Genomic DNA, 25,560 nt, shown 5'->3' with positions numbered 1-25,560 from the left:
CCCCCCCGCCCTCCCACGGGCTCCCCGGGACCCCGCCGCGGGGCCGCGGGCCGCGGGCGCGGCGCGCGCAGCCCCCGGGACCCGCCGGGTGCAAGGCCCCGTTGTTGGGCCTGGCGGGGGGATGGGAGGCGGCTGAGGGGGGTGTGTGTCTATGTGGAGCTGCGCGTGTGAGTGTGTGTGTGCACATGTAGGCGTGTGTGTGAGCGGATATACGTGCGGGTACGGGTATGCACACGCACACGCGCGTGTCTGTGTGTGCCCGCGGTGCCCCCGAAGGAGTTAACCCCGGACCCCCGGTTTCCCGCCCTCCCAGAGCTGGAGGGGACGGACAGGACGGCGCAGAGAAGGCCAGAGGGCAGGCGGAGAGATGGCGACGGGGGCAGATGTACGGGACATCCTGGAGCTGGGAGGCGTGGAGTCGGAGAACACAGGCACCATCAACAAGAAGGACATCATCAACTCGGATAAGGTGAACTGCAGTGGCCCGAGGGGCTGCTGCGTGTTTTCTGGGCACTGACCCACCTTGTGTGTGGTCTTTGGGGTGAATATCGGGAAAAAAAGATGGAATAAAGTGTGTTCCTACCATAGTTCCATTTATAGTTGTGCTTTCTAGGAGTGTCAGGAAGTGCCTGGAGGGTCCCACTCCTGGGTTCCCGGTGTTTTTAGTTAACTGTGCTGTGGCACTTGGTGTGGGATTTAAACTGGAGCTGTGTAAGTGGTGTCCTGGTAAGCTGGGCCTGGCCCTAGGACGTTTTCAGCTGTCGCTAAAATTCCCATTTTGTGAAGCGTGTTTACCATCCAGCCCCCCCAGGCAGATGGAAATAATATAACACAGTCCTGCTTTAGCAGAAAGAAAACATTGTCTGAGTTAATGGTAAATGTCTTCCAACCGAGGGAGCATTCCCTGCGTGGTGAAGGTGTGTGGCTGGGCTTTGGGACAACTGGGATGTGTTGCCTGGGAATGTGGGCAAGTTAGTAAGCTCTGTTAAGGCTGTGAGATGTCCTGTGATGAGTTCTGTGTGGTAATGTGCTATGTTATCTTGTTGCCTTCTGTATTTTAAATCCAGGCAAGGTCTTGGGTGTCCCATGTTTTGCAAGGTGTTGGGAAGGTCCATTCCCGAATGTTTATGAGCTGTGGAGGTGTTTGGAAGTGAGCCCAGGGAGATGAAATCGCCAGGAGCCCTCTGGTACAGAGATGGTCTGGTTTGAAGTCAAGTCTGTGTGTTTGTTTGGGAAAAAAAAAAATCAAAACAAAGCTAAACAGAGGCAACCACCCCATCCCTAAAGCACTTCCTGGCTGCCATTGTTTGCCTCCACTGGAAGGTTTGTCTCTGAGGAGAAGCACTGGGCTTTCATGGCTGCCTTGTTAGGGGTAGGACACACAGGATCATTGGGGTGATGGAAAACCCATGAGTTTCAGTCATTTAAAGGCTGAAATGTAAAATGCCCAGTTATCAGCTGTGGTGGTGAGCAGCTCGTTGGCTGGGTTCAGCCTGGGGTGTTGCCACTGAGTGCTCGGAGTTGTGGGTTCTTTGATTTAAATGTGTTTGTCTGTTAACCAGCAGACAGCTGAAGGAGCACTGGTGCCTCTGTTTTTGGAGCAGAGAATAAGATAGTTCTCTCCTCAAATTTACTGTAATGGAGAGAGATAGGAAGGGGAGATGCAGTGAGAGATTTTGGGAGGGATGCAGGAGGCCACTTGACACCGTGAGTGAAACATTCTGAATTTCTACAAAGTACAGAAACTAAGCCAAACCCAAGGTATGAGCTGTTATCACATGGAGAGCACAAAGTTGCTGATAACAGTGCAGCACTTGCTCAGGAAATAGATCTGCTTTCAATTAGAAAAGAAGCAGATTGATGTCTTGAAATCAGGAGAGAACCGTGAAGTACCTTCCAGTCCATTAGTGACTGAGAATGTTAAATAAAAATTACTAGGCATAAAAAGATTTAAATCAGCAGGACCAAGTAATTTGTTCTCAACTCCTAAAGAGCTGGGTGAGCTGATCTCTGGCCTGCTGATGTTAACTTTTAATAAATCTGGGAACTTTGGGGGGATTCCAGAAGACTGTCTTCAAACAGGGTGTGTGGTGACCCGTGGGTAAGTGCCTGGGTTGGCCTTACATCGCTCCTGGGCAAAGTGATGGATACACCAGGAGAGAGGTGTTTGATTAGGGATGAAAAGGTGCTGATATAGTGCATGTCTGTCATGAAGTTTTATGGCAAGTAGTTGTAGTCCAAGCTGGCAGGTTATTATTTTTTCAATGGGATCTTGAATTTGCTTGATAAAGGTGACTGTGTGGATCTAACACAATTTATGATACAGTGTTAGTTTTATCAGAAAAATATTCTGATTTGAAAGTTGGTGGTGATATGGTAAACAAGTATGTAATAGTAGTGACGTGACTACTAGTTATAGAGATGATACAGTTAGACCAAATGCTCAGTATATTTGTCCCACTTAAATAAAGTATAACTTCTTAGTGTGGCTGTTACTGTATCCATCTGAATCCGAAGCTGATGATCTCATAAAGTTGTATATGTGGTGTGAGTTGAACTGTATCTTAGAAACCACCAATTCTGACAAGGTAGGGGCCAGATTGAGTCGTGTACCCTGAATTCCTTGTATGAAGAAACTATGTAAAAAAAAAATTGTTTGCTGTGTAAATGGGAGAGCTGAGTTGGGACCAGAGAGTTTTTGTAGGTGGTACAGGTAGTTTTGCCGAGGGGCTGCTGCAAGGGCTTGATCACAGCTGGTAAAAACTGAAGTTGCTGCAGAACAAAGTGACAAAGACTAAGAGGGGCTGGGAAGACATTTATTATCTTCTCTAAAAGGTAGAGAAGCACTTAATTAAATGCATTAATACCTCTGTATGAGGAGCTAGTGCTTACCTAGTATGAAAAGACTTAGTGCACCAGCCCCTGAAAACTACAGCCAGATGTTCAGCTTGGGATTTAAGTGTGTTATCAGCAACAGCAAGTGTCTGAGTACTGGTGAGTGCTATCACTGGAAGTGGGAACATTTTGTCTGTCACTGTCTTCCACCAGGAACAGGCACTTTCCTGGAGACATTCAAGGTGCCTAAACCCAGATAAAATTGAAAACCATCACAGGACACCAGGTTATATAGTTTAATGTTCTTCAGGAATTGCTACTTCTCAATCTAAAATGCAGTTCTTTTGTTTCAGAAAAAATCCAAGAAATCTTCAGAGACGTTGACGTTTAAGCGGCCAGAAGGAATGCACCGAGAAGTTTATGCACTTCTCTATTCTGACAAGAAGTAAGAGCTTATGGTCATCTGTGCAAGTTGTGGGGTGGCCTGGGCTTTTGGTGGCAGGGCAGTGTCCTCTTGAAACCAGGCGCAGTCTCGCTTCCCAGATTGATTCCCCTTTTGTGCTTGGCCCATGCTTGTGCCCTTCCCTTAGACAGTCATGGGCAGTGTCTGTCTTCTCTCTTCTAAATTTGAGGGGTTTGCTTGATGTAGGAAATGAATTAGATACAAGCACAATAGTCTAGTGCAGACAAACCAGTGTTCTTACCCTCTGTATCTCATTCTCTCTTAATCTCAACTGGAAACATCATCCGCTTTTATTTCTGCAAAAAGAGTTCTGCAGCCTGTATTTATTATTTGTTATGGATTGTGCCCTTGCCTCAGAGGTCTCTTGCATAGTTTACTTTTCAGATGGTTCTGTTCAAACCCATCTGTGCTGTTTATTCTGTCCTCTGATAAGGGAAGCATTGCAGTCTGGGAAGTGCAGAACTTGGAATAAAACTAAACTTGGGTTTTCCCACCTTAAACATTGTGGTGGCAGATCCCACTCTGAATCTGAAACCTCTTTGGGTTTGTCTTGGGCCGCTCCTTGCTCCTCGTCAGCCAACACTTTTCTCCGCCACAGGGATGCACCTCCGCTGCTGCCAAGTGATACAACTCAGGGTTATCGAACAGTCAAAGCAAAACTGGGGTCCAAGAAAGTCCGGCCTTGGAAGTGGATGCCTTTCACCAATCCAGCCAGGAAAGATGGAGCAATGTTCTACCACTGGAGGAGAGCAGCAGAGGAAGGGAAGGACTACCCTTTTGCCAGGTTCAATAAAGTAAGTGGGAGCACTTTCGAACAAAAGCATATAAATAGCAGCTGGAAAATACCCTTCAGTCAGCTTCTTGAGTGTCCAGAGAGGAAGTTGGGTCTTTCAACAAGTGAAGGCTGTGTTAGGTTTGGTAATTGCATTTTAAATTGCAGCACGGCCTGCAGCCATGTGACCACAGACTCCAAATCATTCAAGTGAAGTGGGCTCCATGTGTGGTGAGAGCTTGCTGGGGCCCCCTGTGTTTCAGGTGTGCAGTCATTGATTTGGTGAGGAGGCACTCTACCATCTCTCTCAGTTCCTGACCAACATCCTCCCCCTGATTACAGGCTCAGGGTACTCAAAGATATTCTATTCTGAGTGAGACATTAAAGTCATAAGTCTTGTTATTTTTCCCAGTATGAAAAAAATTGCTTGAGCTTCGTGGCCAAAAAGCTGGCTTGCAACCTTTTGGCCAGATTCCAGCACAGATGCTGAATTACGTTGTGTTCCCTCTGAAATTGCTCTTGTGGTATCAGTGTGGTGCAGTACCCTGTTCTTTGCGTCTTATATTAAATTGTCACAATGTGTTGTTGTAATCTCCTGCTGTCTTTTGTCCCAGATGTATCTGCTTTGAGTGGCTGGACCTTTCATGTCTATGCACAAAGAAAAGTACATCAAGATTTATACTTCAAAGCCAGGACCTCCAAAGTTAGGAAGGAGCGGAGTTAGGGTGCCTCCATAATGTAATTTAACTCCCTTCATGATGCAAATCTGAAAGGGAAAAAAAAAGCATGTGCTAACATGATTCCACAAAAGCTCTGCTTGTGTGTAACCGTATACAATATTTTAAGTTTGTAACCCACAGAGCATCAGCTCTAACAAAGCTTGGCTTCCTGCAGAGTTAAGTGGTTGGTTGACCTTATATGTTAGAAGGCTCAAGCTCTGACTGATGCTTTTCCTCTTGCTGGGACATTGGTAAGAGCCTCCTGTGGTATCTCTTCTCTGATGTCTGGGGTGGAAGTCTGAAGTATGACTCACTTAGTCAAGGCACCTACCTAGCTGTCTGAGTGAAACTTTGTGAGGCTAATTGTCTCCAAGACTTTACTGCTGCAACTGGCTTTGGCTGAGTTCAACTGAGTTTATCAGAGGAGGCCACACATGGGTGTTGTAATTATACGATTCTCGTTTCCTTAACTTTATCAGGTACTGTGAATTGACAGACAGAAGAGCCTTCAGCAAGGCTGCAACCTTTAGATTAGTGGTACAGACCTCTGCCATCTGCACAATCACATAATATTAGGAGCAAGTTGTTACCCTTGTGGTTCTGTAGTTAAGAAGGTCGAAGGCAAGATGAAGAGTTTTGCAGATATTTGCTGTGTTAGGGGAATTTTATTTAGTTTTCCATACTCTTTAGTGGGTTCCTTCTCTCATACTTGAAACCTTTGCCTGAATCTCTCGCTCCCCTTGGCATGAGGCTATTTTCCTGTGTAGTCTGTCCTGTTGGTTGCTCAAGCTACTTAACCCAGCTCCTGAGTCACTGCTCAGTTGCTTTCCCTTTCCTCTGTGCTTCCAGTCTCCAAACCAAATCCCTCCTCTTCATTGTGAGATCCAAAATGTAAGCTTGGGTTTCACCGTGTACACTGAGCCTTGTTTCAGGGTGTGAAATAGAAGTATGAAAGCAGCTTTCCTGGTGTTAGAGCAAAGCCCTCTCTCAGCTGATATTCTTTTTCTGGCTACCATCAGTAAAGGCTTAGAGAAAGAGCATGAGAATGGGGCAAATATATTTTTTCCTAGCTTCTTGTGGTCTTTGGCTTAAGGATTTCTTAACTTGGAATTTGTGTTTAATAATTCTTGCTGGGTATGTTCAGGGCAGAAAGCTGCTCTGTGAATATCCCATGGTAATGAGTTCTTCAGGTTAATTTTGTGTGGTGTGCAGTGGTGCTTTCTTCTGCTCATTTCAAACTGCTGCCTTGAGGTTTCATTTAGTGCCTCTGAGATCTCGTGTTACATAATGTAGTAAATGGTCCTTGCTGTGTACTGTGTTTTCTGTAATTTGACATGCCCTCCTGTGCAGTCTCACCCTCGTTGTTCTCAAATATCCTTTCTTTTGAAATGGGTGGACTAGGAGTCACTTATGAAAGCATGGTGGGTTTGTACGTGGGCTGTGTTTCTCTATTTCCCTCATCATTCTTACTGTTCACTTTGCCTTTTCACCACTACTAGGTATTGTGCTGATGTTTTTTTACAGAACTGTCTCATGGCTCCAGGATCCTGAGCAATTTCAGCTAATTTAATGCTCATCGTGTGAATTTATAGTGTAAAATATTGGACTGAGAGAGGTTTTCTGGGCCATTGAATCCTCCTCTTGGCTTTTTTGGGTCCTGCCACCATCCAGTCCCTTTCATAAACTGTTCAAGTTCCTTTTGAAAAGCACTTGGCTTTTCCTGCCCCTGTGCTTCCTTGGGAAGCTGTTCCAGACTGTCTCTGCTCCATTTCATTTCCAGGTTAAATTTTCCATGTTAAATTGGCATTTCTTTGCAAGTCAGTTTCTTTTGTTCTTATTTCAGTTGTTCTTTTCTTCCCAGGGGTGTTCCTTTCATTTCATCTAGCATACTTGAAGTCTGCAGATTCCCTTCCAGACTTCCTTTGCAAGGCTGCTTTCTCTTCCAGTCTGCTGTGGGAAGACAAGCTCTCCACCCATTTTTTGTCCTCGTTGCTCTTCTCTCTACTTGTTTCCATTTCAGTTCATCTTTCCTAACCGGGGATCAGTAGTGTTGTAGTTGGTATTCCTACCAGTATTCTTGTTGTGCAACTGAAGCACTGCTGGTTTCTGCTGGAAATCCCTCTCTGGGAGTCATATTTGCCTTCTCATGGTCACATTGCATTCGAACATGTAGTCATCCCATGGTGGGCTCAAGCTTTCCATCTGTTTCCACCTTCTCACTTCTCAGTGGTTCTCACCTAAGCAGCCATGAGTGGGGGCTGAGGAAGTGTTATGGAAGTGTCTTTGCTCTTGTTGCACTCTCTTGTCTAGTGAGGCGTCTGCCACCTTCCCTTCCATCCACTGCAGAGGGCCGTGCTGGCTCTTCTCATGTGTGTGTGCTACTCGAGAAATTACTCTGTTTCATGATGTGCATGGGACATCCTTACAGTGTCTAGTAGGATGGCACATTGCTCCTGGTGGAAGTGGGGCTTGAAGATTGAGGTGCAGTGCATCCCCAAGAGATATGCTTTGGGCTTCTTGTGTCTAAGTGAGGGAAGAACAGCAGTGGACCTAAAGAGGCTGTTATTTGGAGGCTCAGAAATGCTCCTCGGAGATGTTCATGAGGGTGACTTTCCTGGTGTAGGCCATGGGGCTGGAGAGGTGTTGAAGCACATGTGCTGCTCACATGCACACCATGTTTTCTTGTGGAGGCAGGATCTCCTCAGGCTGAGCAAAGTTTTACCGCAGGAGTGGTGGGAGGGGGTAAGGGGGGAAAACACAGGCTTGTTTACACTTTTGCTTTACCACATGCTAGGGTTTCCCCTAATATACTAAGTATTTTTACTGTTCCTTTAGTACTCATGTGACACTTGTGTTCTGGATAGAGCCCTTGCAGAGCAGTTCCAGGCTGAGGACAGTGGTGTGGGCTTGGCCTTTTAGGCACCTTGGGACACTGAGAATTGGACAGTTGTTTGGCCCTGTGGCTCTGCTGGAGAAAGGGTGGATGAGGAAGAGAGGGACGAAGTTGTTTACCAAGTTTATGGCCCTCACTTGTACAGCACTCAGCATTTCAGATCTTCATGGTGCTGTCTGCACAGAACATGAAAGGAGCAGGTTGAGTATCAAAGCAGAAGGTGTGCAAAAGGCTGGGGACTGCTGCTCCTTGCCTTTCCTGTTTGTCCTGTACAAGTGAGTGTGTCCCAACCCAAGGAAAGAGTCAACTGTCAGAGCAGTTTATGCCAAGGTATTAGTGTTGCTGTATGGCAGGAATGCAGGGAGGCTGGCTGAACCTTGGTTTCACTGTCGTGTTGGCTTGATAATTTTGAAACCTATAGTCAGGATGTGGGTTGCTGACCTCTGCCTTTGTCAGCAACCTGAAATTGGTTTCAGCCTTCCAGGTTGTAGTTCCTGGTTGGCTCCCCGGAATGTCATGTTTATGGCCCTGGGATCACTCATTTGCTCCATACCAAGTCCTCTGCCTGCTCATCATGTTTCCTACCAGGACTCATTGCTCAGGGTCATGGCAGCCCCTTCCTGTCAGTGCCGTGCTCATGTTCTTGGCTCAGGTATCCTGGCCCTTACCAGCTGGCAGCGAGGAGGGCAGTGCCGCAGGAGAGCTACCGTGGTTTTCTTTTCTCTACACAGACAGTGCAGGTACCTGTCTACTCGGAGCAGGAGTACCAGATGTATCTCCACGACGATGCGTGGACCAAAGCTGAGACAGACCATCTCTTCGACCTGGCTCGGCGCTTTGATCTGCGCTTCGTGGTCATTCACGACCGCTACGATCACCAGCAGTTCAAGGTGAGTCCTGAGGGCCAAGGTGCTCCTAGAAACCTGCTGCTATGGCATGTGCAGGGCTTTCTGCACTTGAAAGACCAAATTACCCTTTGTATCAACTTCATTAGGGGAAAATAATGGATTATTGGCAGCAAGGAATATTGAATTTCCAGCACAGGGCATTGCTGCTTGCTTTGTTTGTAATTAAATCCACCGTGACTTGTGCTCATTCCTTGTTGTGTTTTATTAGAAAGTTAGAAGGTTTGCATCTGCCAGGAGAACAGCTCGTTGTTCCTTGAAGGTAAGGCAGCTGGGGAGTTTGTTTAGCTGAGTAGGCTAGCTGTTTTGGATTCCAGCCTAGGCCCTTGGAGAAGAGTCTGCTAACGAATGCTGGGGATTGGGACTTTCCCTGGTACTGCTCCTGATTTATGGTCTGACCTGGTGGGGGTTTCCACCATCTCTGCCATGAAACAGGGACCATCAGTGGTCTGGAAATGCAACCCTGGTGTCATAATCTTAAATGTCCTATAACTACTGGTTCCATGCTTCCTGGTGACGTAGGGAAAGATGTGACTCGTACGAACAGCTCCAAATGCTGGAGCTTTTTCTTGCCCTCTGAAATGGTCACATGAAGAGCTTCTAGCAAAGTGAATAACAAGAGTCTGCCCAGCTGGGCAGCCCAGGCACCCTTGGTGCTTGTGGTAATGGAACACAGCTCAGGGTCTGTAGTGATGGGCAGTGAATTGTTGCAGCTGATACCATCTTGGTTGTGGCTTGAATGACCATTGTCTGGAGCAGCTCAGAGACCTCCCGTGCTTTGTTGCAGTTTCCTCCTCGGAAGGTTTTCTCCTCTCAACTCTCTTTGCATCCTTTTATCTGGGGGTGCTCCACTGCTGTGTTGTCTCTAAACCCTCAGTGGAATTGTTGGACCCTTTGAGTGGTGTTTTTAAAGCAGTAGCTGTGAACCCATGACAGTTAATTCACACAGCTCACTGAGAAACTCCTTCCCTGTCGTTCCTCCAGCAGTGGCAAAGCTTCCTGCTGGTCTTGCTCCCAGGCATTGTGTCTTGTACTGTATCTGACATCCTTCAGTCAGTGGTCCTTGAGTGGCTACTGCACAAGGTTTTGCTTGGTACTTCCATAATGTTGTCTTCCTGTGATGTCTTCCACAGAAAAGATCAGTGGAGGACCTGAAGGAACGATATTACCACATTTGTGCCAAGCTGGCCAATATTCGTGCGGCTCCAGGCACAGACCTGAAAATCCCAGTCTTTGATGCTGGCCATGAGAGACGAAGGAAGGAACAACTGGAAAGGCTTTACAATAGGACACCAGAGCAGGTAACTTGGGCAAGAGAGCATCACTCCTCCAAAAGATTTGTAAGCTGAGTCAGTAGGTGCATGGTATGGGCCAGAGGGTGGGAAAGGAAAAGAAAGGCTGGACAGCAAAAGAGCAATACCTGAGTACTGCTTTTGTTGTTGGATTAATGTCAATTTAAGGGGTACAAAAAGGACAATAACTGAGAAATCTGACTACACAGAAGAATGGGCTATGTGAGCAGAGTTATGGTCTCTGGTAACTTCCAGGACCTTGTCAGTGACACTTATTGGACTAGTCCTCTGGATAGAAACAAATTCTCAGATTAATGCCCTTATGGGTCCCAGAGTCTCATGAGGAGAGAATTATTTCCTTGAGAGAAAAAATCTTGCCAGAAAACATCAAAACCTGTAAATCTTTATGTTTAGTTCTCCTCTTTGTTGAAGCTATGTAATGGTCCCAGAGTTTAGAGGTTAAGAAACTGTGTGTTCCCCAAAGGCTGGGGGAGAGCATCCTTTTCAGTTAGTAGTTCCCTCTATGGACAAGTTCATGCATGTAATTACTCTGCTTGTGCTTTCCTCATTGACAGGTGTCAGTACTAGGCATAGCTGCTCTAGGTTCAGTTTGCTGTGTCTGGGAAGGGAACCCAGCTTTTCACAGCACTGCATTTTGCAGCTACGGCGTATTTGGACTTTTTTACCCATCTGTCTGTGCTCTTGGTCTCTTTGGAGATGGGATTAGTCATTTATGGATGCTGATGTAGGGTGCATCATGGATGTTGTGATACAGCACCTGCCAGACTGTAGAGTGGCATTGCCATGGATGCAGGGTTAGGTTATGGAGCATAACATGCTCTACAAATCCAAGAGGTTAAGCAGGAGCATAAAATCATTCCCAGGCTGGCCTGGGGCAGAGCTGTTATCGGTAGATGGCCCCCTTGACTTGCCAGGCTTCCTCTGCTCTCTGATTGCCTTGTCGTGCTCTGGTCTGCAGGTGGCAGAAGAAGAATACCTCATCCAGGAGCTCCGCAAAATTGAAACCAGGAAGAAAGAGAGAGAAAAGAGAACCCAAGACCTGCAGAAGCTCATCACAGCTGCTGACACCACCACTGAGCAGAGGCGTGCCGAGCGCAAGGCTCCCAAGAAGAAGCTGCCACAGAAGAAGGAGACAGAGAAGCCTGTAAACACTTCTCTCTTTTTCCTTCTTTTTTTTTTTTTCTTTTTTTTAATTTCCCCTGTTTATGCTCTGGCTGGGTAATGTGTTTTTCTTCAGCAACCCTACAGGGATCAGGCCCTTTTTGGGCAGGGCGAGCAACTGCTGGCTGCCTTCTGGCAGATGTATTTTTGGTTGCGTCTTTGGAAGGCAGATTAGTGTAAGACAGCCATTGTCAGTGTCCTCTGGTGTGTTCTCTGTCTCTCTCCCCTTTGAAAAATGCTGCTTTAAGTCCTGTTTCTCTTTCCTTCCCTGAGAAACGAGATGAAATGATGCCAGCCATTCATGCATCATGGCAAGGAGAAACATCTATCTCCCTGCTTCTCCCAAGTGTATTCTGTTACTGCTCTGTAGGGTTGGCCCACATACCCATTGAATTCACCTGCCTTCTTTTTCCAGTCCAAGTTTTCCTTTCCTCCCCATCTCCTGAGTCTCAGCAGCATCTCCCCAAGTTCAGTACATGCCCCTCCTGATCCTCAGCTGTGATCAGAGCAGCCCTGCTGTGGGACTCCTGTATTCTGGGACCTATTGGTATTTCTCCCTGAGCTGAACTGAAGTCTAAGGAGTCCAGAACACAGGTTTCACTTCACATTTGATGCTACCTCAGTTTCCCTTTCTGGAAAGAGGAGGACAGCATGGACTGATCTAAATTCAGCACTTTCAGTAGGAAAGGGCTGTTAAAAAAATCTCAGATGTTTCCAGTGAGTCCCTGGGAATTCCTGTCCATTCACCTTGTGAACAGAGAGCACTTTTCTCCAAAAGGTTCTATACAGGGAGGGGAGAGAAGTAATGAATGCTAGACAGTTTTTTTCTTGAACTGTGCCTACTGGCCACCACTTCCTCAAAACACTCTTTCAGTGTGTTGTGTCCCGTGTGTGTCCCTGCTATGTGATGAATATAGTATCACTGGGCACCTCGTGCCTTGAATTCCCTTGAGGGTTCATCTGGGAAAGCTCAGGCATAGCTGGCATATCTCCTTCTAAAGAAAGCAGTTCATTGATGGTGGTAATGAAAAAGGAGGGCTAGAGAATGGGGCTGGAAAGATGCTGAGGATGCCAAGGCAAGGGAGTCCACCCCTAAACGTTGGCTGGTGCCTGTCTGCAGGCACGTAGTGGATGGGCACGCCAGGGTGGGCAGAGAAGCAGTTTCTGTTGTTGCACTAGCATCATTTCAACCATGACAGAGTCCATTAGGAGTCAATTACCAACTATAGCCGGGAAATGTTAAGAAAAAAATTGCATTTTAACTAAGAATTTGAATCGGGAGCTGCATCAGCATCATTTCAACAAAGGAAAATCATTTACCAAGGAGTCAATTGAGGTTGAAGCATTTACAGCATGTACAGGCTGTACAGGCACACGAGGCAAAAGAACCCATTTAATTGCTTATGTGCCGAGCGCACTCGGAGTGGGCTCGGCTGAGGCAACGATGCTGATTTACCCTCACTGCTTCTGTCAGGGTGTTCAGCAACAGGCTGAGGGGCAGAGTTCGGGGAGTCTGACAGCCAGCCTTCATCCAAAGGAAGCAGAGAGGGTTGGTTTTTGATTGCAGCCTTGTTTGTCTCTAATAGTGCGAGCAGGGAGGCTATATCCTACCACAGATCAAAGTGATCTCTGCAAGTTCATGGGCCCTGGTGGTAGTTAGAGAATACCTTTTCCTTCATGGTCATATTTAGGACTCTCTTCCTGGGCCCTCTGTTTATTTGACTGACAACAGATAACTGAAATAATCTTAATGCCTGGCCACCTCAAGACCATGACATAGAGATGGCTGATAGAGATGTGTGAGTCATTGGCAGGGAACTTTAGAAATCAAGTCACTGCCCTTCAGCATCTCTTATGATCTTGGGGCAACCCTGCTTGTCTCAGCCCTGTTTGGAACAAACAAAGAACAAGCTGCAGGGCCTCTCTGCAGAGAAGTGTGGGAGCAGCAAGGCAAATGATGTCTCCAGAGAAACTGGGAGATTTGAGGTGACTCTTCCTTTTGGAAAAATACGGTTGTGCATGTGTTTTGCAGAGGTTGTGGCTATTCTTGGGTTGAATCATGAGTATTGTTTACCCATTCAGGGGACCCCCCCCATTCAGTGCACAGGGCCCTGCAGATAGCCTGGTTTAATAGTTTAAAGGTTTGCTCACCTTGTGCTTTGCTCAGCAGCACAGACTTTTTAAAGACTTTTTATTTCTTTCCATTTTGTTGAAATGCAACTAAATGCCGCAGTGTTAGCAACAACAGCGTTGGAAGTTTGCTGCATTTTACTGCTATGCTTAAAATGTGAAGTGAGTAAGAAGGAAAACTGTCTAATGAGTGGACAAATGGCAAAACATGTATGAGCAGCAGGCTTCCCTGGAGGGGGCCAGTCCTTGCATCCTCATTAGTGGGCTCATGTCTGTACAGATCAGAGGTTTCTCAGCTCATTCCTTAGAGAGTTCGCAGTCAAAAGCCAAGATTTAGGGAAGTCCTGGGCTGTTTTGATCAGTGAAATGGGTCTAAGTTAGATAAGGATAATATTGGGCAAATGTGCATGAATACCATTTAAAGTCAGGATTTCTGTGTGGATGGGTATAAGTGTCTGTGCAGAGCAGTGCATTTAAACCAACTGGCCAAAAATGCTTGAGCTTTCCAAAGATACCTTGAACCAGAGTATTTCTCTCAGTGAATTGCTTGGGATTTTCCCACTGAATCCCATTGCTCGGGATTTTCCTCTTGCCTCAGCTCCGACATGTGGCCGTGGCAGGTGGTTCTCCGTCATAGGAAACAGTGTTTCCCCTTCAGATAGTCTCTATATGAAATCTTGTGTTTCTTGTGTTTCCTCCCTCAACACATCCTGTTTCGATCTCTTTCAGGCTGTTCCCGAGACTGCTGGCATCAAGTTTCCTGACTTCAAATCTGCAGGTGTCACGCTGCGAAGCCAGAGGGTAGGCTGCTGTCCTGGTCCCGTGGGATCTCTGTTAATGCCTTTCAGTCTGCTTGTCTCTCTCCTCATCTGTTCTCCTTTTATAGCTAAAGAAAGTCAAGTTCTTGCCTCTAAAATAAGAAAGGAATTCCATAAATGTGGAAACTCAGAAACCTGGAATGCTGGCACTGTCAAAGGCAGCTCGTCGCCTTGCAGAGGCACCTGAACTTGCTGGTGTTTGTTGCTGGTGTGCCTGCTCTGCTGTTAGACACGTGTGACAGACCCAAATGGAGCTGTCCAGGCCAAACAGAGCTCACAGCCAAAACTAGTAGGCCTCATAAAGGACATATGTCAATAGCTGAGAAGTGCTTTCAGAGTGGTTTGAGTTGGAAGAGACCTTAAAGATCATTTAGTTAAGATCATCTCTAAGAACTGAATGTTCAGGTCGTGTCTTGAAAAAAACAGAGACACATAAACACATATGATTTTTAGCCTTTCTGTTTCCATTACCTTAAAAAATATTTTTTGGAAAAGCCCCTTTGTTCATTCTGTTGCAGAGATATTCCTGAGAAAAGACTTGACACCTGCCTCTTAGCCACAGGTTTTGAGATATTGAGCAAGTGAAACCTGCTTGGCTGACTGAACATTTTCAGAGGGGTTTTGGCAGCGAAATCCTGTGTGCCCAGTACAAGTGCTAATTTTTAGTTGCTTTACTATAGCAAAGTTGGATAAGTAGGTTCCTTGCCTGGCACCCTCACTTGGCATAGTAATTTAAAAGACTGTTTTTATGGAATGTTCTTTTGTTTTCAGAATAGTTTCAGATCTTGCTGGGGACAACCTGGGGCTGTTACTAGAAATATGTTTGGGATCGTGCTGCTTCAACGTAGAGGTGCACGTGCGTGTTAGAGGCAGGATGCCTCAGCAAGGTCACTGCTGAGGAACCCCTGGAGTGTGCAAGTGCCACCATGTGCAGGCTACCTGTTTGAGTGAGGGGCTACAGCCTGGAGGAAATCACAGTCAAGAGACAAGCAAGACTGCAGTGCATGTGTTGAGATTTATGGAGACGTGGCAGATGTGTTCTCCGGCACTAAGATAAATAGAGTAATTTATGGAGATTGATTTGGATTTTGAAAACTAATAAGTGGTGGTTAATCTTTTCTATTTTTTTTACCCCCTCTGGAAGAGAAGCTGAGCAATAACCTATCAGTGATGAAACCATCTGGCAAAGCCAGCAGCCTTTTTGTGTGCCAAACAGGCAATTCGAATCCCAGCCTTCATGAAAATGGGTGCTACATGCTTTTATCTGTTCCCTTTAATGCTCACAAAATGCAGTGATAAGCTGAGGCATGACAGTCTGATTCAGCGACTTTTAGCCTGCAGTATCCAAGCTCCTGGAATGACCTAGAGCAACTTCTTAATGCTCTGCTTGAAATTTTTAAGGAGATAAATGCTGTTATTAGAAGTACCGGTGGTTTGTGAATTAAAAACGATGGTAAATCACTGATCTAGGTGAAAAAACAACACTTTGCTGTTTGAAAACATGAAACCCACCTCTAACCCAGCAGAATGAATTCATTTGTGTCTTTTAGCCAGTCACCTGGCTTCCTTAGCCAAGTCTTCACTGTTTCTAAAATGGGAGCTATTAGACTCACTTGCTTCACAGATGCATGATGGGGAGAATTAATTACGTGAGGTCAGTACGGGCCTTTTGAACTGGTAAGAGGTGCTGAAGTGCTAAATGGTGTAGAGTTGACAATCCATGCTAATCCAAATTATTTCACTTGTGGGATTTCTGTGGCAAACCCTCTGCACTCCAGTGGTGTGGAATTGATCAGGGTGGGAGCTGACTGGGACTAAGTGAGGAATTGGGATGAATTGCTGGAAACTTGTCCTCTGGCAACGTGCAGCGTAAGATGTTTTGCCCTTGGCACATTGGAAAATGATTTCTAAAAGCTTGTGATATCCTGCAGTAAGTTCTTTTGCCTGGGGACTTAAAGAGTTTCCCACCTAAAGGCTTCTATTGTCCTCCTTTATTTTGTACTTTGCTACTGTGCTTTACACTTTCCTGGTTAGGCGAAGTTGGATTTTGCACTGAGATCAGGGCTCAACCTCTGTCATGTGTGAAAAATGTACCATATCATCCCCAGGATAATAGCACTTACTCTTTGATTAGAGATTTTTTTTTTTCCTGAGGATTTACAATTAGTCTGAAATCTTGAGTTAAAATTAATTTATAGAAATGAGTCCTTGAAGAAAAAGTTAGGAATCCGTATTCAACTTAATTTGTTCCCAGTAGTTTTTATGACAATAGCCCTGGCTTTTCAAATTCCCCCTGTCGTTACAGCTTACAAAATCTTATGGACAGGCTGAATTTGAAGACTATTTTTTTCCCCCCTAGGATTAATGGTCACTTACAGCCATTATTCTTCATAACCGAAAGTTTCTCCTTCAGCAAACGCTGAAGAGTAATCTTCTGCAGTGAGTTTGACAAGCTGCCTTCTATCAGAGTGGCTTCAGTCTCCCATTGTTCTCCATGGGACTGTGGCCACAGGCAAAGAAGGCCACAGCCCCCGTGCCCTTGCTCTGCATGGGATTTCCCCTCTGCCTCCTGACAGCACAGGCTGCAAGTTTCTCTAAGGCAGTGGGAAACTGGGCATTATGAAAAGCTTCCTCTTAATTCAAGGCAGTGTATTGCCTTGGTGCCACTGAGAACAGGAGGCAGCAGCAGATGTTTTGGAGGGGGGTAAGCCTTTCAAGAGTTCCTTTGCCTTTGCTGTTAGTAAAACAGTGTTATGAAAATAACATCAGAAATGTGTTATTAATCCTAAGCATTGCTTCTGGAAAACGTCCTGTTATACCAGGCCTGCTCAGCTGGGAGGGCAGACAGCCAAAGAGCCAGAGGACATGAAAGGTGGTAGGGAATTTGAACAGGGGAAGGTGAGGAAGAGACTAAAGGAAAACAGGGAGGTATGAGGAAGGAGTCCTTTGCTGAGGATCTGCCTGAAGGAAAGGAAAATGGGAGCTGTTGAACTTGAATCTTTTCCAGGACCCAGACAAACCAACAGTAACCACACATTTGTGATCTGGGCATCATGTTGCTTCTGTAGGGCAGAGCTGAGTTTGTTTTGGTTTCACCACAGTGTTTCTGTAGCATGTCATGTTCAGCTTTCTTTTAAGTTTAACCTTTGTCTTTGACTTCATTGTGTTCAAAGTGCTTGACTTCGGCATACCTAACATCTCTGCACTGTGTTTTGAGTTATTCTTCTCTCTTGACCCTATCTGTGAATTTTAACTTATGATTTCAGTACTGCTGTTGAATTTTTGCAGCAGTGCTTTTAAGAAGGAAGGTGATGCGTGGAAAGGGGTGGATGTTTGTCCCAACTCCTGCATGTTGAGGGATACATCTGTGTCCTTGCTCTGTTGTCATGGGTTTGGAAACAAAGGACCTGGAAGAGAATTGATTGAGTGATGTCTCATCTGGAAACAAGACAAAATTCCATGATGAAAAGGAGTTTGTAGAGTTCTCAGTCTGCAGAAAGGACTGAGGGATGTTCCAGCTTAGTCATTCAAAGCTGGCCTCCTCCCCTCAGAAGAGGCTTCCAGCCAGCAGCCTGGCTCCATCTGCTAACTGGGATCTTGTAGACAATTTGCCAGTTGAACAAATTAAGAAAGAAGTAGAGGAAGGAAAATTACAAGTAGAGCTTTAGTATCCATTGATTCAAATATTCACACTCAACAGCTTTTAAATATTTAGTAGCCTGCTGAGCACTTTTTTTAGCACTGATTAATGAATAAGAATTTACTGTGGTTGTGAGGGAAAAGCGTGTGTGTGTTTTTCCTTTTTTTTTTTATTTTTTTTATTTTCTCAGGGTGAGAACTAAGTACTTACTGCACCTCCAAGGTGAATGATATTTCTAGAGGAAGATGGGGTTGTGTGTATGTGTTTAGACATGTTTATTCTCTGTATTTGATCTGACCTGTAATTAAATGGCCAAGCACGCTGCCTGTCTACTCTGCAGCGGAGACTCTTGGCTCTGTTCCTTCCCTGTCATTAATGCAAACCCAGACCTCATCGGCTGTGAACATGGGAAACATCTGTCTGTCCTCCTGTGATCAATGTTGTCCCTTCAGAGGTTCAGCTTTGGAAGCAGTTCCATAAAATATCAGTTATTTTTATTTGGATTTGATAAATCTAATTACTTGGAGCAATTAATTATTTATTTGTTTTGTATTGATTGCACTCCAAGGCATCCTGACATCAATCTGATGGAGATCAGCACACCCTTATTAGTTAGGAAAGTTTATGTTTCCAGGTCTGGACATCCCATGGATTAGTTAGCTGAGATGTGCTTGTTGCTTCTGTTAGCAATTTTTCATTAGCAAAGTTGTATGTTATGCTCTCTACAAGAGAGTGGGCAAGAGTAATTTCCATGGGGAGCCTGACAGAAGTGTGGAAGGGAAGTAGTATTCTCATTTCTGTGAATAAAAGTTATGAACAAATGATGCAGGCTGGATCGAATTCATGTTGTGGTATTGCCATCTATTTGTTGTATTATGTGCCCTTTGATTAGGGCCAAGAGAGTGCTGGTGCATTTCCCAATCAAACTCCTGCCTGTAGAGAATGAAATAAAGCGAAAATATTGGTGTATTTATTTTTAAAGGGAACAGCAAAGGATACAAAATCTTGAATGAACTACAGAAGGTGAATTCAAGCACTTCTCTCCCTCCATTCTTGTTCTTAGCTAAACTAGTGTTTATTAGGTGCCTAATGAAAGGCACCTAATGTTAATTTGCTAAAAGAAAATGCATCCTTTACTTTTTTCGTGGAGGTTATTGGAGTGGGAGAGCATCTGGACCAAAGCCTTAGTAGGTTGTCAGGTGTAAAGAGAGCACTCTGGGTGCAGGAATGGGGTCTTTAAAATAAGCTGTAGTTCTGGAAAGGACACTCTGTGTTGCTGCTTCCGTTGAATCATCCAGTACCAAACAGTGTCCATGCAGCATGAGGCCTTTGTTTGTCAGTCCTGGCCCAATTTGAGAAGCTTTTACTACCTTTGTGTGCCTGTAGTGACACAGTCCTGAGTGCCATTCATTAGCTAATTTTATTGTTTGTAACTTGTGCAGAGCTCCATATATATCACTTTTTTTTTTCATTAGGGTAACCAATATAATGATCGGACTGTAATTAGTCACAGTGGTTGTTTGTATTTGTGTGAGTGTAGATTCACTTAAATTATTTAAGAGAAAAGCGACATCAAGACTAGATGCATGTTTTGCTACAGTTTCTTGTTTCTGATCTGGAAGTTCACTAAAGATTCTTATACCATGGGAGAGTATCCTTGGAGTTTCCCCTCCTGTGGGCTGTCTTAGGGCCCTCCCTGTGATCACAGCACACGCTTCTGTGCTCTGGAATTGTTTCAGTCAGATGCAGCTTAGGGGCTGCAACCAGTCATGTTTTCTGCAGCCTCTACAGGTCTCAGCTTGGTCTCCATGCCTGTAGTGAGAGGCAGGGGTAGGACTGCAGGGGGAATCTGCAGATCTGCTTAAAGCAAAATGCTGTAGTGTCGTTCTGGTAATGTGTTTTTAGCATAAAATAGCCCCCAGTTGAAAATGTCCTGTGCAGCTCTTTCTTCTGCACCATGTATTTTCTTATTTTTCCTTACACAAACACTTTCTGTAGTCCTTTTGCATTTATTTTACAGGCTTGTGCTATTTTTAAAGCCAAAGGTATTTGAGGGCAGGGAATCTCAGGATTTGTAAGTGGTAGATAATGCTTTGCTTGCAGGCAGATGACCATCTTCTGAATGGCAGGCAGTCCTGGCAAGGTGTGAATTCTTCTTGTTTTCTCAGGTGTCTTGTTTCTTGTCACAATCTGTGTGTCAAACTGGAAGAAAGCTGGTGCTTTCCAGGTTTTCAGCCATCATCGTGTGGATTCCAAGTAATTCTAATTTTAGGCCACTTGTGTAGTGTCAAAGCTATCTGTACCTCCTTCCTGGGGGAGAAGGGGTGGGAGAGTATAAAAACCTTGAATACCTTCTTGCCTGCACTGGTGAAAACCCATCGTGCTGTGACATTGATGCTCCAGGACCTTTGGTTCCTTTAGGAAGTCTCTCTTGGCTTTACCTCTTGAATCAGTGCTACAGATGAATAACGAGGCATTAATGTTTATAGGATCAGTGAGCTGCTACTTTGCCATATGCCCACATGTGCTGTGCTTCTCTGGGATCTGTTGGCCTCCCTCACCTTGACAAAGCTTTCACTAGGTATATTTCTGTACAACTGGTTTAGTTTACCGGGACAATTCAAGTACAGAATTTATATTTTTGCACAATTGATTTGGGAATTTGTGGAGTATGTTTAACTTCAGTCCAAAAAACCCCCGAAATAACCATTTACATAAGTTGTTATAGAAATGTTTTCTTTTGAAAAGATTGGTTTATTTAGCATTAAGCCTCACTGATGGGGCAAGTTGGTGGTCATGTGCCACCCCAGAGAGATAGCTGTGTGTTTAATGTCTTAGTAGAGATGGGATAGTGGTATTAATCCTTATTTTTACCTGTCCAAAATCTTAGTGTGACAGATCAGCAGGCACAGACATAAGACATAGAGTCCACAGCTGTAAGCTGGGGCAGAGGGAAGCATGTATGTTCTTTGAGACAGAGAATACCTGTGCAGTTCCACACTTTTCTAACTTTTGCATACATCCATTGCAAGTGTCCTTCTGCCATAGCACCTGAGTTCTGAGCAGTGAAGCACCTCAGAGTTCCAGAAATGTGCACGTTCTCATCCGAAATTGAATTCCTCTGTTGGGGTTTTTTAAATTCCAGAGTGCTAAGACTAAAGTGCTTGATATGGTTCTTTCCTTCCTTGAGTCTTAAAACTGTGCAGGAGTGGAGGCTCTCTGCTCCCGCAGAGCAGAGCCATGCAGCCCAGGAAAGTTTGACCTTCAGGCAGAAAATGCAAAAAACGTTATTCATCTGAAACTTTAGCACTTCTTCCTGGAAACCCACTAAACAATTCAGTGCTCTAAAGATACCTATGAAGAAAGTGCCTAATGAGAAAGTTTTTTTGCTGCTGAAATCTACTAAGAAGGTGGTTTTCAATGTCAGTGAGCTGTATTATAGTGCTGAATAATACTGGTGCTGGTGCATAAAACCCCAGGTTTACAGCTGTACAGACACAGGTCAGATGTGTGGAGATTTTAGAATTATCACTTTTAGGACAATCATGTTGTTTAGGGTTAGGGAAGGTTGATTTTTAAGGAAAAGGTTATCTCAAAATTGAATTAAAATGAAGTGCAGCTTGGGGAGGGGATGTGAAATATTCAAATAACCACTGATTAATTTTAAAAAACCTTGTATTTTGGTGATACACCAAACAGAAGGTTTCAGCACAAAAGAGGATTTTGATGGGGGGGCTGGGCAGTTGTAACCACCAGAAAAAGAGCATTTATGAAGAAAATGATTAATTGAGAGCAGGACATTTAAGATGGCCACACAGGTGTAATCACTTGAGGGACCTAGCTGAGTGTGTCTGTAGATCCTGCAGACCTCTTCCATTCCTACTGCAGGTCCCCATGGCAGTCTCTACCTGCCAGGTGGTGATGCTGTAAGACATACCAGGGGACTGTGTTGCCAGCTCTGCTGCTACTTGGACTTCATTACTCTACTAAAATAGATTCAAATACATTTACAACTATGCTTAAAAGTATTAGCATAAATCATGAAAACTGAATGGCACACAAAAATAAATGAACCGAGTCTGTTTGGGGAGGCTATATCTTCAGTTATTCCTTATGCTGTTTGTTCATGTAATGAATTTTGCCAATTAGCAATTAATTTGCAGTAGGTCTCCTAGTCATTAGTGTGAATTAGCAAGGTTTTGTTGGCGGAATGCCTCGAACATTAAATAAAACCCCTGTAGCTTGCGAGACCTCAAGGGTACTCTGTGGTGAGACCCTCTACAGAAATGGAATTGCTCAGGGCCCACCCCTGGTGTCTGTGTGGTGGGTTCTGGGTCTATTTAAGCTGCATGGCCCAATTCCCAAGCAATGTCCTCCTCCCTCAGGGGAGAGCAGAGCAGGTCAGTACCAGTGTATTCCATGCCTCCCAGGCCACGTGCACGCCAGTAGATTCTGCTTATCCCAGGCTCCTCTCTGCACAGGAAGGCTCTGGTACTGTGGCTTTGTGGTGTTGACTCACACAATTTTCAGTAGCTCTTTATTTATTTTTCTCTTGGTACATGCAGTTCATGTGTTTAATGCAGGTTGTTTATAGCAGGGACAAAGGATTACAGTCCTTAAATCAAAAGCTACGTTTGTGTAATTATAAGCACAGGCTGGTGTTGCAAAGAGGACTGTAGGGAGAGGCTGTCAAAGGAGAAGAGCATCCAAAATATAGTAACCTCAAAAACCTCGGCTAATCAGTTTTCTGACGGGAGCAATCTGTTTCCCAGGTATTATTATTATATGGGGACTTTAAAGATAATAAATAACAATAATAGTCTACTATGAGGAAGGAAAGAAAAGGGCAAATGCCATTCACCTCGGAAGCTGTGGTTGCTCACTGGAATTCTCCGAGGAACATAATTTTCCTCAGCCCCTGCAGAGGACTCGATCCATGACAACACCAAGAAAATGCCAGGAGCTGTGGTGTAAGCAAGAATATTGCCCAGAGTGGGCAATTCTGTTAATGCAGAAATGTGGCCCACAGAAACCACATGTCCCAGTGCCCACATCTCAAGCCAGAGAGCTGTTCTCTGGGCCACTGGCTGGGACATGTGGTCCTGGTGGATTGCCTCATTCTTTGGGAATGAGGGCAAGTGAGCACCACTTCCAGCACTCTGGTGCTTCTCTGGACATCTGCTTAAAAGACTAAAACATAGAAGGGCTTTCTGAAGTAAGCCTGGGCTTATCAGAGCTGTACAGGGCATGAAGGCTTCTCTTGCAACAAGGCAGCCCAGCTAACGGACCCTGGCTAACAGATTATCAGCAGCGTTTGAGTAATAGACTGCTCATTTAGTTTTAATACATTTTGCATAGAGAGCAATCAGCCTTCATCAGTCTTAGAGATGAATTGGCTTAGCCAGCTAAATTCTAAAGATATTAGGCCGACAGCAGCCACATAAATCATAACATTTTCTTAATGATGGTAAAATTAAAATATACTCTTGCTTTGAGAAACCAATGAAGCCTTCCTGTTTGCAGGCCAGATCCTCCTGCCTGAATTAAAAGGAAGCTTAATTGATGTGTTTTTAAACTAAACTCCCAGCCCCACTCCTCCTGAGCATCTCTAGTGTTCCTTTCTTTGAAGTTAAATTAATTTGTCCTGCCTCTCCCTGCTCCATCCTCTAATCTTCAGGAGTGTCAGTGAACACTTTGGCTCAGTATTCATTGACCAGACTCCTGTGGGACATGAGCTAGACGTGCAAAACATCACAGTTGAAGGCTTTGCCAGGTTAATCATTTGTGTTGCCAGTAGTTCCTTGAGCTAATGGAGGCCTCCCAGGAGAAAAGCTTGTGCTCTTCCTCTAACCAACAAACCAAGACCTCCTGTCTGTCCACCTAGCCTAGCCAAGGATGAACTTTTCCTGTTTCTTGTCCTTTGTTCCTGAAGCTGGGTTGGTGTCCAGCGTGCTTCTGCCAGCTGGTGTTAAACAGAAGGGAGTCCTGCCTTTGGCTAGAAAGACCACAATGCTGGTGTTGGGGCAGGGGTGAAGACAGACTCTCAGGGCTGTGATAATCACACAAGTATTGTGTGTCCAGAGCTCTTCAATGGGCTCTGTTAACTCTTTGTGTCCCCCAAGTAAAGGAGTTCCAATTGGTGCCTCTGGTTGTCATTTTTGTGTGGGGCAGGGAACACTGGAAAAGATGGGTCTAATCTGGGAAACTGGCATTGGGCTGTCTGTTTTTGGCAACTTCAGCATGTGACTTATGGGAAGTAAGGGGACCACAGGATCCCCCAGTAAGCTCACCTGAGAGGCCAGTTTTAGGGTGGAGTGAAGAATGTCTCTTTCTTCAGGTCATTCCCAGCCGTGTTGGGTTGGTTTGGCCGAGGTTTGGGCCACTGATCAGTAAGTGGAGTGCAGGAAGGCTGCAGGATGCTCTTGCCTCCTGGCTGTTCAGTGCCCTGCTGGGCAGCTCGGGTTGGTGATGGGCATCCAGGGTTGGATGTGGAGAGGCAGCCCATGCCTGGGTGCAGTAAGATGTTTGGCAATGTGACATTGAGAATCATTTCTTTCATGGGGTGTCTGCTAGCGTACCTGAATGCTTTCAGTTTTTCTTGGATATATCTGCAGGGCTTAGAAACCTGTTCTCTCTGCCATATTGTGCCAGCTGCATTTGTGCTGCTGGTAATCTAATAAATGCTTGGTCTGAGCAGCTAGCACTCCTGCTAGAGCCCAAATGAATGCAGAGGAAGGACCCTGCTAAGTGTATGCATTCTTCCTCTCCTGGCCAGCTCTGAATCTCTTTCATAGCTCACATCTGATGCTTCCTCTCTCACCTAGCCCCTTAGCTCCGATGTAAATGTGTGTGCACACTTCCGCCAGTCAAGTAACTGTGCTCTCTCTGTCTCTCCCCTTTGTTACAAAGCCTGCTCTGTAAATGAATCCCACAGGTCTGGGGCTCAGCAGGTAAAAGGAGAAGTGAGTCTGTTAGCGCATGAGTCTAATCAGGCCGGCTAAAGCGAATAAAGTAGGGCAGCGTTGCACATTAGCTGCTGTGTAAATGAGCCCTTTGATGGGCTGGGCACCGCAGGAGAGGGTTTGAAGCCAAGAAGAACTTTTGTTGTTAATTCAGTGACACATGGAAACTGTAAAACAGCGTGTCTTGCACACACACGAGAGAGAAAATAAAAGCCCTCACGACCGGGCTTTTCAATACCTGCCCTCGGACCTAGTCTGAAAACTTTCAGCCCCTGTCTCCCTCTCTTACCACTTGATTTTCCTTTCTCTCCCTTTCTTTTTTTGTTCCCCCTGCACTATAAAAAGAAAAGCTCTCTTGCCTTTTGAACTAGACGGCTGTGAGTGAGGGCTATCTCTGAGCTGTGTGGCTCTGTTACCTTTGTGTTCCAGATGAAACTGCCAAGCTCGGTGGGACAGAAGAAGATTAAAGCCCTGGAGCAGATGCTGATGGAACTCGGAGTAGGTGAGTAAAGGGGGCACACGAGAGAGAAAGAGACACACAGAGGTAGCCTTTGTTCTCGAGATGGGCTATTTTTTCCCCTAGTAATACAGCCAGTTTCTTGAATAACAGTATGTGAATGGTTTTTAAAATATTTTATGTGTTTAAAAAAAAAAAAAAGAGAGAGGGTAAAAGCCAGAACAAGATGCACAGGGTTTTTTTTTTTCCTCCCAGTAGAAAAATCTTTTAAAAGAGCCTTTGTTTCTCTCTTGTTTGGGCCTTTTTAACCATCAAGAGAGGCAGCACAGTATTAGGAAGGCAAATCTCAGCCTTGCCAGGAGAGGTACTTCTAAGTGTGTTAGTGACCATGGCACATGCATTGTTCAGGGCTGCCCTGTCTTGCTTTTAAGCTTCGTTTCCTCTTAATTTACTGCTCACGGTGGCAAGTCCAAAATGCATCTGGGACTGTTC

The 25,560-nt window shown here is 45.1% G+C and overlaps 1 protein-coding gene across 2 annotated transcripts in view; it reads left to right on the top strand.

Moving 5' to 3' along the window:
- The first annotated feature begins 157 nt into the window (after positions 1–157).
- The window catches only part of DMAP1 (DNA methyltransferase 1 associated protein 1), a 30,447-nt gene continuing 5,044 nt past the window's right edge, over positions 158–25,560 (top strand). For both annotated transcript variants that reach the window (XM_027683023.1, XM_027683022.1), the window contains exons 1-8: positions 158–469; positions 3,189–3,280; positions 3,897–4,092; positions 8,414–8,572; positions 9,721–9,888; positions 10,859–11,044; positions 13,921–13,992; positions 25,041–25,113. In XM_027683023.1, the coding sequence (XP_027538824.1) occupies positions 368–469; positions 3,189–3,280; positions 3,897–4,092; positions 8,414–8,572; positions 9,721–9,888; positions 10,859–11,044; positions 13,921–13,992; positions 25,041–25,113 (1,048 nt within the window). In that variant the 5' untranslated portion in view covers positions 158–367. The remainder of the gene's footprint in view (positions 470–3,188; positions 3,281–3,896; positions 4,093–8,413; positions 8,573–9,720; positions 9,889–10,858; positions 11,045–13,920; positions 13,993–25,040; positions 25,114–25,560) is intronic.

Source organism: Neopelma chrysocephalum, unplaced genomic scaffold (assembly GCF_003984885.1).
Source record: "Neopelma chrysocephalum unplaced genomic scaffold, ASM398488v2 Primary Assembly neopelma1_64, whole genome shotgun sequence".
Taxonomy (NCBI): Eukaryota; Metazoa; Chordata; class Aves; order Passeriformes; family Pipridae; genus Neopelma; species Neopelma chrysocephalum.
The sequence above is the reverse complement of the archived record's forward strand: the minus strand, read 5'-3'. Positions and strand labels throughout refer to the sequence as shown.